This window comes from Cylas formicarius, unplaced genomic scaffold (assembly GCF_029955315.1).
Source record: "Cylas formicarius isolate icCylForm1 unplaced genomic scaffold, icCylForm1.1 PGA_scaffold_10__41_contigs__length_53128322, whole genome shotgun sequence".
Lineage (NCBI taxonomy): Eukaryota > Metazoa > Arthropoda > Insecta > Coleoptera > Brentidae > Cylas > Cylas formicarius.
The window spans coordinates 38,852,362-38,866,585 of record NW_026844214.1 but is presented as its reverse complement, the minus strand read 5'-3'; the positions used below and the strand labels follow the sequence as shown (position 1 = coordinate 38,866,585).

Genomic DNA, 14,224 nt, shown 5'->3' with positions numbered 1-14,224 from the left:
GCAAAGGATAATGGTATGCGTGAAGCACTTCCTCCTCCTCAAAAAAATGTAAGTTAAAAAAACACAAAAATTGATTTTTGAGCATTTGAGTCCTCACTAAGTAATTGTTACGCGTACTTTATAATCGGCGTGATAATGGCCACCTACTAACGTACACACGGTACCCATAGACCTAAACGGTTTGTACTGCGGATTTTTTTCAAACAGAAAAATATGTGGTAGGAAATATAATTTTGTTTGCACAAGAATATAATGGTAAATTAGAATGCAAATTTATGTGTTTAACAATTGATAAGCCGTTTTTATGTATCTCCCGATTAAATGCGGTTAATAATTCGAATTCATTAATCGTGCATCAATTAATTAATTCGCTCGGTGAGTTCCGGCTCGTCGGCAGCGGTGCGTCCTTTTCCTAAAGTTCGAATATAAAACAAACAACATGAGCAAAGTTTGGTTTTTCGTGGGATTCGTGTTTGTGTCGGTTTACGTGCCCGAATTCGAATCAAAGGTATTTACCAAATGCGGTTTAACGAAAGAGTTGCTGCAAAATAAATTCGACAGGACTCTTGTGGGAAATTGTAAGTCTTTCATAGTTTATAAACTTCGAATTCTATAAAACGATTAATGTAATTAAGACACACGGTGTAGTTTTTGCAGAAAATATTGCAACATGTCTTCTACCAAATTACACATAAAGTAACAGATAAAATTAGTATTAAAATACGTGCAAAGTAAATTGAAATTTGTGCGCATGAAAATCGGTTTTCGATACGCTACGTAAACACCTCCGGGAAAAATGGAAATATTTAGCAAATACTTTTACAATTAGGTTCATTTTTTTTTAACATAGGAACTTAGCAATTAAATGTTTATTATAAAATGTAGTTGATCATAAAAATTAAGAATTAATGCGAAATATGCAATTGAAACAATTGTTTAAAGAAAACACTAGGTAAAGTATGTTCATAGATATAAGAAAGCGACTAACTGATAGGAGTTAAGGAAAGACCCGCTGTAAGAATGAAATATGGCCGAACAGGTCCGTACTTTGCTTAGAATTTAATTATTTGGGGTTTTGTTAGGAAAGATACTAAACAATATTTATTTATAATTCCATTCAAAAGCAATTGGTGACTTTCTTATATCTATGAACAGACCGGAATTCAATTTAAAATGAGTCGTTTAATACCATTAATATAAGAAATTGCCAAATTTTAGCGGTTAATAATAACCCCGAAACACCAACAAAAGAAGGAACATTTATCATCTATCGAGAGTTAAAAACTTGTATCCCATCAACTAGCAAAACCGGACATACATACGACACGGAATGTTGTGGTCAAAATATAAGGTTTTCGAAAAGGTTTGCTTTTTGGATATGTGAAGTACTTTTCTTTCAAAGAAACTTCCACAGACTACTGTAACTGTACTATTTAAAAATCTGCATTCTGCATGCATTCCTCAAGCATCGGTTGTTGTCAATCATCCTGTTGGCTTCTCCAGAGCTTAACTTAACTGAAATTGTTTTGTTCAGTTAAGCTCTGAAGAAGCCAACATGATGATTGGAGAAACATCAGCAAGCTTGATTTATAAACAACCGACGCAGGACGAATCCAGAAGATTTGCAAATAATACTATTATATACATATACATGAAGTACTATTATTGTTACCTTTTACTTTACTTTCATATCATACATGTAAATACTCGTGTGTTTCAATAATGTTCAATGTGTTTCATACCTAAATCTTCCAGGTTTTCGGAAAGGTAATTTGAATTTCTCAAATACAGTAGGGTCCAACAGTAGACCATATTTTATACCTCAATTATAAAATACTTCCCAATTTATATAGAATATCCTAACCTAATAATAATTTTAGGTGGCTATAGATGTTCACAAAATTATTTTTTTGGCGTCATTTGGTGTTTTCTAAATAAGAATATTACTGTTTCCGGTTGTCTATGGAAAAGTCATATAATTTTTCTACTCCCTTCTGTAAAATATCTAATTATACACCGATCTAGCGCGCGGGAAGCGTCACTTTACCAGATGAGTTTCTTGTCCCTCGGATCCGAAACCCTTCGGACATTTCCGGGATATTACCGCACGGATTTGGGAGCAATCGGATGTCAGTGAATGTATCGTATTGTTTTGAAAAAATGTACCCAAAAATTAACGGTCATAGTAAAAGTATAGTATGCAACACGTTCGGTAAACTTTTACGGTCAGTCGTTTATTAAACACTCGCTCCGCTCGTGTGAAATAAACTCGTGAGTCAAATGCCATTTGCCGCACTTGTTGCATAATATACTATTCGAGACCAGCTTAAAAAAATAAATATATATACTTGAAGTAAAATAAAGTAAAAATAAAGTAATCGGACACTTTCCTGACTGAAATAGTTATTTCAGAAAATATTTCTTTTTACTCCCTTCTGTAAAATACCTAATTATAACACCGATCTAACGTGCGGAAAGCGTCACTTTACCACGTGAGTTTCTTGTCCCACGGATCCGAGTTCCTTCAGATATTTCCGGGATATGACCGTACGGTTTTGTAAGCAATCGGATGCTTCCGGAGATATTACTGTACAGCTTGAATTTTGACGTTTGTCAATTTGTTTGTGTATCAAAAAACTAACGGTCGTAGAAAAAGTATAGTATGCAACACGTTTGGTACACTCACTCGTTTATTAAACACTCGCTCCACTGCGCTGCGCTTGTGCCAAATAAACTGTGACTCAAATGCCGCTCACCGCACTTGTTGGATAATATACTATTATTTAGGCATCAATTCTGTCTCATCTCTCATTATTTATTATAATTGTTGTAATGTGGTTTGTTGTTTAGTCCAAATTAAGATTTACCCAAAAGAAAAGCGTATTGATATGATTTTTATTTGAGTTTTTATCTTTGGAGAATGTAATAAAATTTGTTGATTAACTTTTCGAGTTTATGCTCATCGGTTCGGCTATAGAAAATCCAAATATAACACAAATATTGATAAAATAACATGCCGCATTGATAAGAACTTTATGGAAATGATTTTGATAAGTAAATTGAATTTTGTATGTAGGTGTTACCTAAAGCGGCAGAAATTGAGAACTTTTTTGATCGATTTCTAAATGTCTTAGGCAACTAGAAATAAATCCCGGACACTCTAACGCCATTCAATAAGTAATTGAAAAGTACATTCTCTGGTAAATTGAAAAATATGCTGTTTCATTTAAAATAAGTTGTGGCCACTTGAAGTTACTATTAGTATAGCATAAATTTTTAGCAACCATGTGTAAGGTGGCATGGCATGCCTTTCATTAAGATATTGTCCATGGTTACATGGGACTAAATTCAAATTATTTTTAAAAACCTTAAGGTTTGCGTGTCGTTAACCTTATTGAAACATGTGCTATCATATACAGGGGGCTTCATTTCAGAAAATACAACTTTGATATTTTTAACAACTTTGGAACAACTCGTATAGTATGAAAATATAAGTTGGCATAATAGGACTCTACACATCCCAGAAGTAAAACCTTTTGAAAAGCTTGTATTTTGGTTACAATATTCCCTGTCGTATAGCTGGAATAACACTGTATATGGGATATACGGTAGGCCCGGCCCTGTACAATGCCTTTCTACAAAGTTTAATGTTTTATGAGTCTATTTGGTCATAAATCATCTGATAATTAAATTGTTAATATTTTATTACTGTCTTGTAACTCTTTGAATATTATTGAGCACACTTTTATCATATTCTTTTCGTTCGATTGTATTTATGGTGCAAAAATACCTGATAACAATATTTTGTAATATTTATTTACAATTACATTTATTTGGAATATTCCTTTAGCGCCATATTAGATATTACGCGTTCATAATAACTGATATACATAGTTCTTAATCAATTTGGCTTCTGCGAAATCTTAATTTATATACAATACTATAATTACAATTGCTTAGTCACGCAAAGAAATTTTATCCACCGCTTACCAGAATTTAGTATTTTAGTAATTAGTATACTGGAAATACTGGAGTAGTACATGCTATTAGTTTTAATAATGAAATAAATAAACATTATTTTGTCATTATTACAGGGGTTTGTCTCATCGAAAGTGAGAGCGCAAAGAACACTTCCAAAGTTATTGTCAAAGCTAATGGAAGTAAAAGTTTAGGACTATTCCAGGTAATTTTAAATAATCTTCATTACACTTTTACTGAAATAACAATAAAACAGTAAAGTAAACTACGAATACGAAATAAGTTTTTTTTTCAGATCAACAGCAAAGACTGGTGCAAATTTGGTTCAAAAGGAGGAAAATGTAATATAAAATGCGAAGGTAATACAAAATTAATTTATATCCTCACTGGTATTTAAAAATTTGTATCGAATTTGCACGGTTTTATGATAGGACGAGAATAGAGCATAATTTTGAATGATTTTAATTTTAAATTAAAATTTTAATCTGTAGAACTTGAAAAAGATTTTTTAGAGAATGTACATTTTTTATAAAATTTTTAGGTCTGCTTTAATTGAAACATTTAATATTGCTATGTTGCTTTCACTAAATTTTAATATTTTTTCTATTCTAATTTTAGCTTATCTTGTTTGAAATTCAAAATAAAAAAACGATTTTTATATTTTTTTGCTTTTAAATATTTGTTACGGTAGATGGTAAAACACCCAAATCAAATTATTTTAATCATAACGGATATGTACTGTATATTTTCGAAAAATAGTAAAAAAACAGTAAATTCGTTCTACTATTGACTGATAGGAACATCCTGTAGGAATTGCTTAGTTAACCCTAATGACCTTAAACTTGACTACCATTTGACCTTAGATTAAGTTACATATTTTTCACATGATTTGACGCTCATACTAGGAACGAATGGTCATAAATTAATTATCGCATAAATGTGTTATACACACACAACTTTCGATATGTGGAATAAAAAACTACTTCCAGCGACTTAGTATCCAAAGGTAATTTGCTTTGAAACTGTAATGCTAGGAATCGGCAGCTAACATAAGTTTAACTCTCACAGCTATAGCGTGGAATGGGTTTTAGAATGTGGCTTAATTTATCAGCCCAAAATCAATATCGTGTTTTAGAAAATATTGTAAATGCGAAAAACCTCGAATCGGATAATTTTCAACAGATTTACTCACCGACGACATCTCAGACGATTCTGTTTGCGCGAAAATAATTCAGCAAGAATTAGGCTTTCGAACATGGGAGGGTTGGATGAGAAGCTGCTACGGCCGGAAGCTGCCACTACCTTCCTGTCCTAATTTGTCATCTTAGACAGGTGCATATGCGATTTCGAATGTTGCACAAAAAACAAAAAGTTGGTGGATATTGAAGTCTTGCTTTTGATGTTGCACGCTTATGTGTGGTAGTTATTTGTTGATTGTTTCTCATCGTCTAGTTGTTAGTAATGCGATAGCTTGAAGGTCTTCCTCAGTTGATAATAGCATAATAACGTAAAAAATCTAAGTTTCTTAGTACCACAATACTCTTCAAATTCTCTTAAAATTTGTCAAATTAAATTTAGCAAATTATATTGCTAAACCAATATAAATTTCGTGAAATTTGCGGCGTTCAGCAATCAACATGGCCTCAATATATCCAAATCTAATTAAATTTTCCCCGAAAAAACTAGTGTAAAAGTGTGTGGAGATCGCTGGTTAGAAAAAAAATGTCCAAAAGTTAATGTGTAAAAATTAAGGACATAGGCTGAAGATCATTTCCTACTATACTAGAATATTATAGGCATGGTACATCAGTTTTACGGTATTTACAGCGAACCCACCCACCTGAAATAGGTTAAATATTTATACAAAAATTATTAACTAATTGCATAATTAATTGTAATTTTTAAAATTCTCTTTGCCTTTTTTTCGTCCAATTCCCCAAATCTAAGTTCTTTGAGTAACTCTGTCACTAACTAATAATGCCGAATTATTATCGAAAATTTTGGCCTTGGAATTACTTCCTGCCAACAAAACCGAGCCAATATGAATTTTTATGCAAAATAATGAAATTGCCGTGTGCGTTGTTACATTGAAAATATGGTTGTTATTACCGGCAGTAATTTTTTGGGTAATAGTTGGTTTTCCATAACAAACGCAAGCTAAAATCGCCATGTTTGCATTGAAGACGAAACAAAAAAAAGCTTTGACTGACTATGAATTGAAATAGAGGAGTTTGTACAGCTGATTGTGACTAATTCTACATGCTGGGATTCTATAAATTAGTTTCAGATAGGTAGATCAACGTTTTAGTACAATTTTTTTGTTACTTGTATACTAACGACAAAATAAGTACGTGTATCGCTTATGCAATAAAACCAGCAAAATTAGTAGGCTAGCTAAGGAGTCAGTCTCTTCAATCATTAATTTGCTATATGTATTATTCTCTGTGAATTTAAAATTAAATATTCCAATCACATTTTTCTTCTGATCTTAAGTAATTTCAAATATGTGCTTATTGTTTTCATATCCACAGATTTAATTGACGACGATATTTGCTTAGACTCATTGTGTGCCAAACAGATCTACAAGGAAATGGGTTTTCGCTTTTGGGAAGGCTGGGTTAGAAACTGCTACGGGAGAAACATACCATTTCCCAATTGCCCAAATTTATAAAATAAATATAAATTATGTTGTCGCTCTTGTTTATACCTATAACCATATTTCTATACCTACCTTAATCACATGCTAGTGTACTTAACTAAAGTTAGGTATGTAAAGAACCGTGCTAATGTTATGCGATACTATGATGCAAATAAAGTATTATAAATAAGTAAAGTATGGCTTCTTTAAATTGTAAATCCTACAGAGGGAGAGACAGAGAAAGAGAGAAAGAGAGAGAGAGAGAGAGAGAGAGAGAGAGAGAGACAGAGCGAGAGAAACAGATAATAAAAAATAATTTTTTCAGTGCGGTTTTCTCAAAAAATTATTTGTCAAATATGGGCATTTGAAGCACTTTCAATTCGTAATTACAAAAGTAATATAAATTAAAAGGTGAAAATATAAAAACATAGGTATGCGCTGTCTGTCTATGATTATTTTGACCACCCTGGAATAAACAGAATTCGGTAATGGATACTCACTTTACGTGAAGTTTCACGAATCAGCTATTGACGTATAAAAACTTAAAAAGCTCAAAAGCAGACGATTGTGGTAAATGTCATTTTGGGGGAATTTTCGATATGAAAATTGTTTTCTACTATTGTTTTATGAAATAGACCGTTTCCCGGTAAATTTATTTCCAAAATTTTCTTAATCATTATCATTCATCATCATTATCAATGGAACGTTTTTAGGAAGTCGATAATAAAAAAGTTTTGATGACCGTTCAACATTTAATTCCAAGCAGTTTGGAACCATCATGGAGGACTAGAAATATGAAGTGGGAAGGTGTGCATGACAATAAATATTTTGCGTGGTCAATTTGATGATTACGATGCACGTCATAAATCTTAAGAGGTGTCTACTGAAAAAAAAAACATGTTTTATTCATTTTGGATTTAATATTCGAAAGCCAAACAGTAGCAAAACTAACCAAAACTCGTAAAAACACAAGCTCTACGAAAATTATAATTGTTTTTCAGATGATTTTAAAGTAAAAATTATTCGCTAAGGATGTTTTAAGCAAGTTAGGTATTAAAATATACTATATTAGAAGTTATAAAACTACCTACGTAGACATTTCATTTGGTTTTAAAAAAATATTGGAATATTGGAAAACACAATTTCTACCAAGGTCTTTAGACAAATGGACAGGACTAATTAAGAGAAATTTATTTTGGTTATTAAATACGTAGACATATATTTCAATAATATTTGTTTCAAAAATTTAAAGAGTTAATTTATTAAGGACATCATCGGCGGCCGCTTGTTGGCCGATAAGCAATATACGACAATTTTAAAAACCATTTAGCCGGTCTGGATTCAGCATATAACTTAAGTTTCTTCATTTGAAAAATGGTGGTTATGATGATGCGTTTAACAATATGGGTGGAATGTATTAAATATGAATAAAAATAAATTTAATAAACGCCAATTTTGCGAGGAATGCTTCCATTACCCTAAACCGCATATTTTTGAACGAAATAAAAGATGACACTTATGTGACATCGGAAATTAATTTGTTTTTGTGATTTTCCTAACAAAGGAAATTAAAGGTGGTGACATTGTATGATGGTTCTTGCATTTTCTATTATGATTTCTGATTTGCATATTTTCTAATATTTATCGTTTCATAGCAGTGCATATTTTGTATTTACACTATACAGTGTATTTGAAGTATATCTATGGTATTGTGACGGCAATTATTTAAATAATAAATAAAACACAGGGATAAACTTTTAAGGTGATTTAAAAATATAAAGATTAAATGTCATGTCATTCCGGTATAATAAAGTCACATTAGTATACGATCAGACCACATTATATATAAATTATCAAATTATCAATTATCTAAATAAGTACGTTTTTATTGAAAATCTAATCCCGTTCCACTGATTAAGTAATCATAAAGATTAATTAAAATGGGGTCTATGTTATTTTGTATACAAGTTTTAAAATGTGTGTATACCGTATTTTTCAGCCCTCATCATGTTATGTTATTAATTATATAATATTTTAATTAAGTTTATTACACCGGGACTAACATTTTCTGCTCTCGCATTCGATTTTAATTGGTGCCGATAATGAGGTGGAATATACAACGATATAGAAGAAAACATAAAACACAATTCCCTATCTGTTCAGCTAAACTATCACATTGATTTCTAATGGTATCTGAGTTTAACAGTTCCAAAAATGCCTTTTTTGTTCTTTGTTTTATGCATTATTCGGTTGTGCTAGGTTGAGTTTTTTTGTCTATTTTGCGGTGTTTAAATTCTATTTTACAAATATCTCAATGCTGGCACTTCTAATAACTATATTGGTTTATCCAAAGAATAATCTGGTTTTGATAAAGATAATATTTTCCTTCTGATCAGATCTTTATCACTATTCTCCGGGATTAATATCGAGAATCACTACGTTATTTTCTTTCATTCAATGATTCACTGTTAACAATATCATTTATCGAGGATATTGGTGTTTTTACAAGTATGCAAGTTTCTTTTAAAGCTTCTTGTTTCATGAATCCTCTGTTAATTAAACACTAATACACATTTTTCACAACTGTTTCGCATCTAATGATGCGATTTCGAAGCGACATAAAAATTAGTGATATATTCGGTAAAACGCTGCCACTGATGTAAGCTGACACGTGGTCTACATGATTCGCCCTTATCTTGTTCCTTGCCTATGAAGAAATTATTGGTTTTTGGGTTTATCCAGCAACAACAGGTAAGAAGGTCGTAATTACTTTCTGGGGGTAAAGCGTGTTACAAACACTTACCTTATTGTCACATACAGTGTGTGATCAGAATGCGAATTTGAAAAACCACGATATTGTTACTTATCGGTGGCATAAATAAAATATCAAAATTATACAAAGCATTATAGCAAAGCAATAATAGACACTTTTTTCATTCAACAGATTTATTGGATGAAGATATTGGGGACGATTCAATCTGTGCGAAGATGGTCCAAAGCGAACTTGGCTTCCGTGCATGGGAGGGATGGGTCCGTAGTTGTTATCGGCGGAGCATATCCGTCGCACATTGCTAGCGTTTGTATTCCTCGCATAGGGTGAATGATGTACAATACTTTAGTAGATACCACATTAAATTGTTTTTGTTTATAGAAGGCATCTTTTGTCTATGAACCCAAAAAAGAAAGAGAGAAAAGAATTATAAACTTGGAAAGTTAAACAATGAGTAAGCGACAACTTTGCAATATCTACAATAATTTGTCATTGTTCTTAGAAGTCAAGCGGAGTGCTTGGAATCAAAAATATAAATTTACTTCGAAAACCATGTTGTTAAATTTTGGAAATTTAAGAAAATTATTTAAAACTTATTTATTTTATCTCTTCGTCTCATGAGCAAAAGTATGATAATAAAAGAGGAAACAAAACTGGTTCTTCTAATAGTTTTCGAAGTTTCTACCACGACTTAATTTACAGATATTTTTCATTTCGTGTTTCTACTACTGTTTCCTATTACGAATTTCGAAATTTTGAGATTATAAAAGGCTCATTGTTTCTGTAATAACTAGCGTTTAAAAAGTGATCGCAATCGATCTAGCAAAATTGTAGTAATAAAAGCAAAACCAAATGGCAAGAACTTTTTTTTATTTCCGAGGCGGCACAATAAAAAAACAACAATTTTTAACAAAATATAAAACAAGCGTTAGTGACACTCTAACATATCTACAATATACAAACTAAAAGTTAATCAGTTCAGTTAATAACTTAAAAGTAAAAAATACATATTGATTTTAAAGCATACGACAAGAGCGAATTTGATGTATTTACAAAACTAAAATTACTTTGGAAATTAAAGCATGAAGAACACGATCTACAAGAACGATATTAGAGTTACTCCGTATATTAGTGTTACATATTAGTTTACGACGCATACATATTTACAAAGATAGACAAACCCTCTTTATGGTCGACGACATTTGCTTTTCCAATTAGGTACATTTTTCTTCACAGTAAACAATTTCCGATTATTCCGATATTACAAGTGATTGATTAATTATTGAATTAGTTATGTTCGCTTTCGCTTATGGGCGACCAAGGTACGCAAGTAACCCAAACGAACATAACATGTACAATAAAATCATAAAGCAATAAATGTATACAAATTGCTACAAAGTCAGAAAATTGGCAATAATTTCAATTGGCATTGGTACAAAATTAATCGACAATTTTTAATGCCATTTCTATTTATCGCAAACTAGGATCGCTAGTTTCAAAAATTTGAATGTTTCAAAGAAAAATATGTTTATTTCAGAAAGCTGAACTCTGGGTAATGAGAGTGACATGCGTTGAGTTTCTGAACTGTGATAAAACTAACAACATTTTCGAAAGTGATTCGGGCTTTTGTTTGATTGAGACCAAAATATTACTGTTTGAAGAAACAAACAGAAAAAAAGTAGATTTTATAGCTTGTTTGTTTTCACCACACCAAAATATAGTTTTGAATTTATTGAAAATATATTTACTACACCTTGAAACAAGTTCGCTCTTTGCAAAACTAAAAAGATAATTAGACAGGTATTTCTGTATGTTCAGAAGGGTTAACTTTATCCCCCATAACTCTTGTTCTTGCAAATGTTTTTTTAGAAAGAAATTTACAAAAGAATAATTTACAAAATTTCTGGATTTGTCCTGCGTCGGATGTTGAAAATTCGAACTAGCTGACGTTTCACCAAGCATCCTGTTGGTTTCTTCAGAGGTTAACTGCAACGGGCTCGCATTCTGTAACCTCAACAATGCTGTAAACTGCTGCTATTTCAACAAACAGAACGAAAAATATTAACTAGGGTAAAAGCACATGAAAGAGCCTTACGACAACACGACGACAAGTAAGCTCATCGGCAGTTGTGCAACACAATCATGAAAGCAGACATCAAATCTTATTCGACAAAACTATTCAATCCTTCTGCCAAAGATAAGTCCAGGAATCAATAGAAATCTCTAAACAACCAAACAATCTTAACCCAGAATCAGTTCCTTACCTTTTACCAATATGGGAGCCATTCGAGACAATGTTCATGTCCCTCTTTTAGCTCCGCCCCCCTCAAACTGTATATTAGCAGGTACAGAGTAGAATGCGAGCCAATTTCAGTTAAGCTGTGAAGAAGTCGGCAGGATGATTGGTGAAACATCAACAACTTCGGTTCGGAAGGAATCCAGAAGATTTGTAACCAACCATTCCGTATAAAAGTGAAAGAACATATAAGCTCAATCATTTATTTTACACTTTTTAAAGTTTCATTAATTGTAACTATTTTTGTTTTTCAACTTAATCAGAAGGTTGGCTATCATTAATGGGGCATATTCAATTTAAAGTGTATCAGTGTATGTAAAAATTGGCGGTTATTAAAAAATGGCTTTCAATGTTACTAGTAAAATTTGCGTTTGCTTGAGTCGGCAATTGAAAACAAGGTTAGGTGGAAAGAACTATTGGAACCATATAAATTGAATATAGAGGCAAGTGAATAAGGTAAAATTTACAAACTAGCGGAAGTTATGAATTTTTTAGCCAGAGTCGAATGGTTCTTCCAGGCGTGTATATATTTCACATTACTATGTAATGGAATACTAATGGAATCCTGGGAAGTGTTTTGATGTGGCGATCGCAACAAAATTTGTTGTAATATAGATAAAGCATCTATATTCAATTTACCTAGTAGCAAGATGACTAGAATATTAAGAGTAGCAAAAATAACGACACTTTTCAGAGCAAAAATTATTTTCTAATCATCAGACTCCAGGCCCCGACTACCTGGCATTTTGAATGGTACAAAAATTGCGATCACAACGACACAAAAAATCCAAAAAAAGTCATTTAAATCGTTAATACAACGTCACTCGCGACTGCTATTATGGCACTGAGTAACTCAATCCTTTCAACACTTATAACTTCGTGGTCGCCTGCAACTTCACATACCGATTATGCTGAATTTGATCGTCGCATTCCGGCGGCAGAAAACACTGGTGAGTTTGGATTTTCGGTTTCAAAAGAATTCTTCGCACTCCCCAGATCAGTCCGATTACCAACACGCACAAAACTAAAAATATTGACACAAACGCTACGTCCAAACCGGAGAACCTGCGCACTTGCTCTTTAAAGACAGTCACGCATCTGGGTTTAACAAAATCAAGCGCCGGTCCTGGCTGCAGCACGTTGGCGCATACTCGATAAGGACCTCGTTCGAGTCCTACAAACGTGTACCTTGGCTCCTGGCAGGTTATCTTTCTCTGCGAAAGCAACGTATTTTGTTCCAAGATGGCAACGTTTAAGTCGCAGTCTTTTATTTGAGGATAAAGAACAACGTCCATTGACAAACTCCCTTGACTAGATAAATTTGCCTCGATCGACGCAATCTTGGTCGCTTGCCCCACGTAATTCTGCTGGTACTGAGCGTTCTGTATCAACGAAATCATGTCGGAACATCCGGGTACTATGGATATATCGTCAGTGTTTCCGGACGCGAATAAAACCACACAGTAACGGTACTTGTGATTGTTTTGGAGCTGCAGACTAGCCGGTACCGTAACTTCTAAACGTTTCGGATCTTCCAGTTCCGACGAGTTACACTTGATCGAATTGGACTCGAGTAGTACTTCGTTTAAACCGATTTCTTCGTACACGAATATGGCGTCACAACTGTAAGGCAACGTTGTCTCGTCTACGCTCCAAATAAGTTTTACGTCGTTGCCGTCGTAAAGAAACTCTTGAAGGGAAATTTTTGCTCTAGGCGATGTCGACAGAGGTGCCATAAGGGTTTCTTGTTCGTCTTCACCACACACAAGGTGCTCGTTGGGAATATCGGTCAACAATCCGTTTTCCAAGGACGGCGGAGTTGCACAAACTGCGGTGGACTTGTCATCCCTTGTCAGACTCGAATTGTTTAGCCAAGTGCTGAATTCTATAAGACTACAATCACAGTTTAGGGGATTTTCCGAAAGAGTAAAGTGCTTAAAAATCGTAGTAGATTTCATCGCATCGCTGGCTATAATTGAAATATCGTTTTCGTCTAGTTTTAGTATCTTTAAAGATTTTAACGGGTGGATTAAGTCGGCCGTAAGAGCCCTGAGAAAGTTGTGCCTTAAATCAAGATCGGTAAGGCGACTTAGATGGGCCAAAGAAGCACCGGATACTGCTACAATGCGATTGTGAGCCAAGTCTAGTTCCACCACGGACGATAGATGGATAAACGCGTGATCTTCAATCACGTCGATCAAATTATGCTGAAGGCGAAGCGAAGTCAGGTTCGGCAGACCCTGAAGAGCCCCCATCTTGATACTGCTGAGGGAATTGTAAGACAACTGAAGGTCCTTCAACGAATCCATCTTGGGAAACGTTTTTGGCCCTAGGGGACCCATTAGTAGGTTTTCTGAAAGATCGAGTTCATCCACCGTTGGTAATGGGTTCAGTTTATTAATGACCAATAGACCTAGCCGATTGCCTCGCAGTCGTAGTATTTTCAGTTCGAGTTCGTCGTCGAATGTGTTGGGCGAAATTTTCGTCAGAAGATTATTGCTCAAATCGATGAATGACAAGTTTCGCAAGCCCTGAAATCAAA

General features: G+C 33.5%; 2 protein-coding genes across 5 annotated transcripts in view; one reads left to right on the top strand and one right to left on the bottom strand.

The window, feature by feature from the left end:
• Positions 1-167: 167 nt before the first annotated feature.
• Positions 168-9,769, top strand: LOC132701881 (lysozyme-like). Of its 4 annotated transcripts, none has more exons than XM_060670138.1 (5): positions 168-578; positions 4,095-4,183; positions 4,274-4,337; positions 5,161-5,310; positions 9,561-9,769. In XM_060670138.1, the coding sequence occupies exons 1-4, from the start codon at positions 440-442 to the stop codon at positions 5,304-5,306; spliced, it is 438 nt and encodes a 145-aa protein (XP_060526121.1). In that variant the 5' UTR covers positions 168-439; the 3' UTR covers positions 5,307-5,310; positions 9,561-9,769. The 4 variants fall into 4 exon arrangements, with proteins under 4 accessions (XP_060526121.1, XP_060526149.1, XP_060526139.1 ...); XM_060670146.1 differs by lacking the exon at positions 9,561-9,769 and adding an exon at positions 6,510-6,647 and having other exon boundaries at positions 170-578; XM_060670166.1 differs by lacking the exon at positions 5,161-5,310.
• A 470-nt stretch (positions 9,770-10,239) lies between these two features.
• The window catches only part of LOC132705955 (leucine-rich repeats and immunoglobulin-like domains protein 1), a 60,284-nt gene continuing 56,299 nt past the window's right edge, over positions 10,240-14,224 (bottom strand). The window contains exon 4 of the mRNA XM_060676947.1: positions 10,240-14,213. Coding sequence (XP_060532930.1) covers positions 12,552-14,213 — 1,662 coding nt within the window. The 3' untranslated portion in view covers positions 10,240-12,551. The remainder of the gene's footprint in view (positions 14,214-14,224) is intronic.

Coding starts and splice junctions, on each gene's coding strand:
- LOC132701881 (XM_060670138.1), top strand. CDS start 440: ATGAGCAAAGTTTGGTTTTTCGTGGGATTCGTGTTTGTGTCGGTTTAC. Junction 579..4,094: donor CAGGACTCTTGTGGGAAATT/GTAAGTCTTTCA, acceptor TCATTATTACAG/GGGTTTGTCTCATCGAAAGT. Junction 4,184..4,273: donor AAAGTTTAGGACTATTCCAG/GTAATTTTAAAT, acceptor TTTTTTTTTCAG/ATCAACAGCAAAGACTGGTG.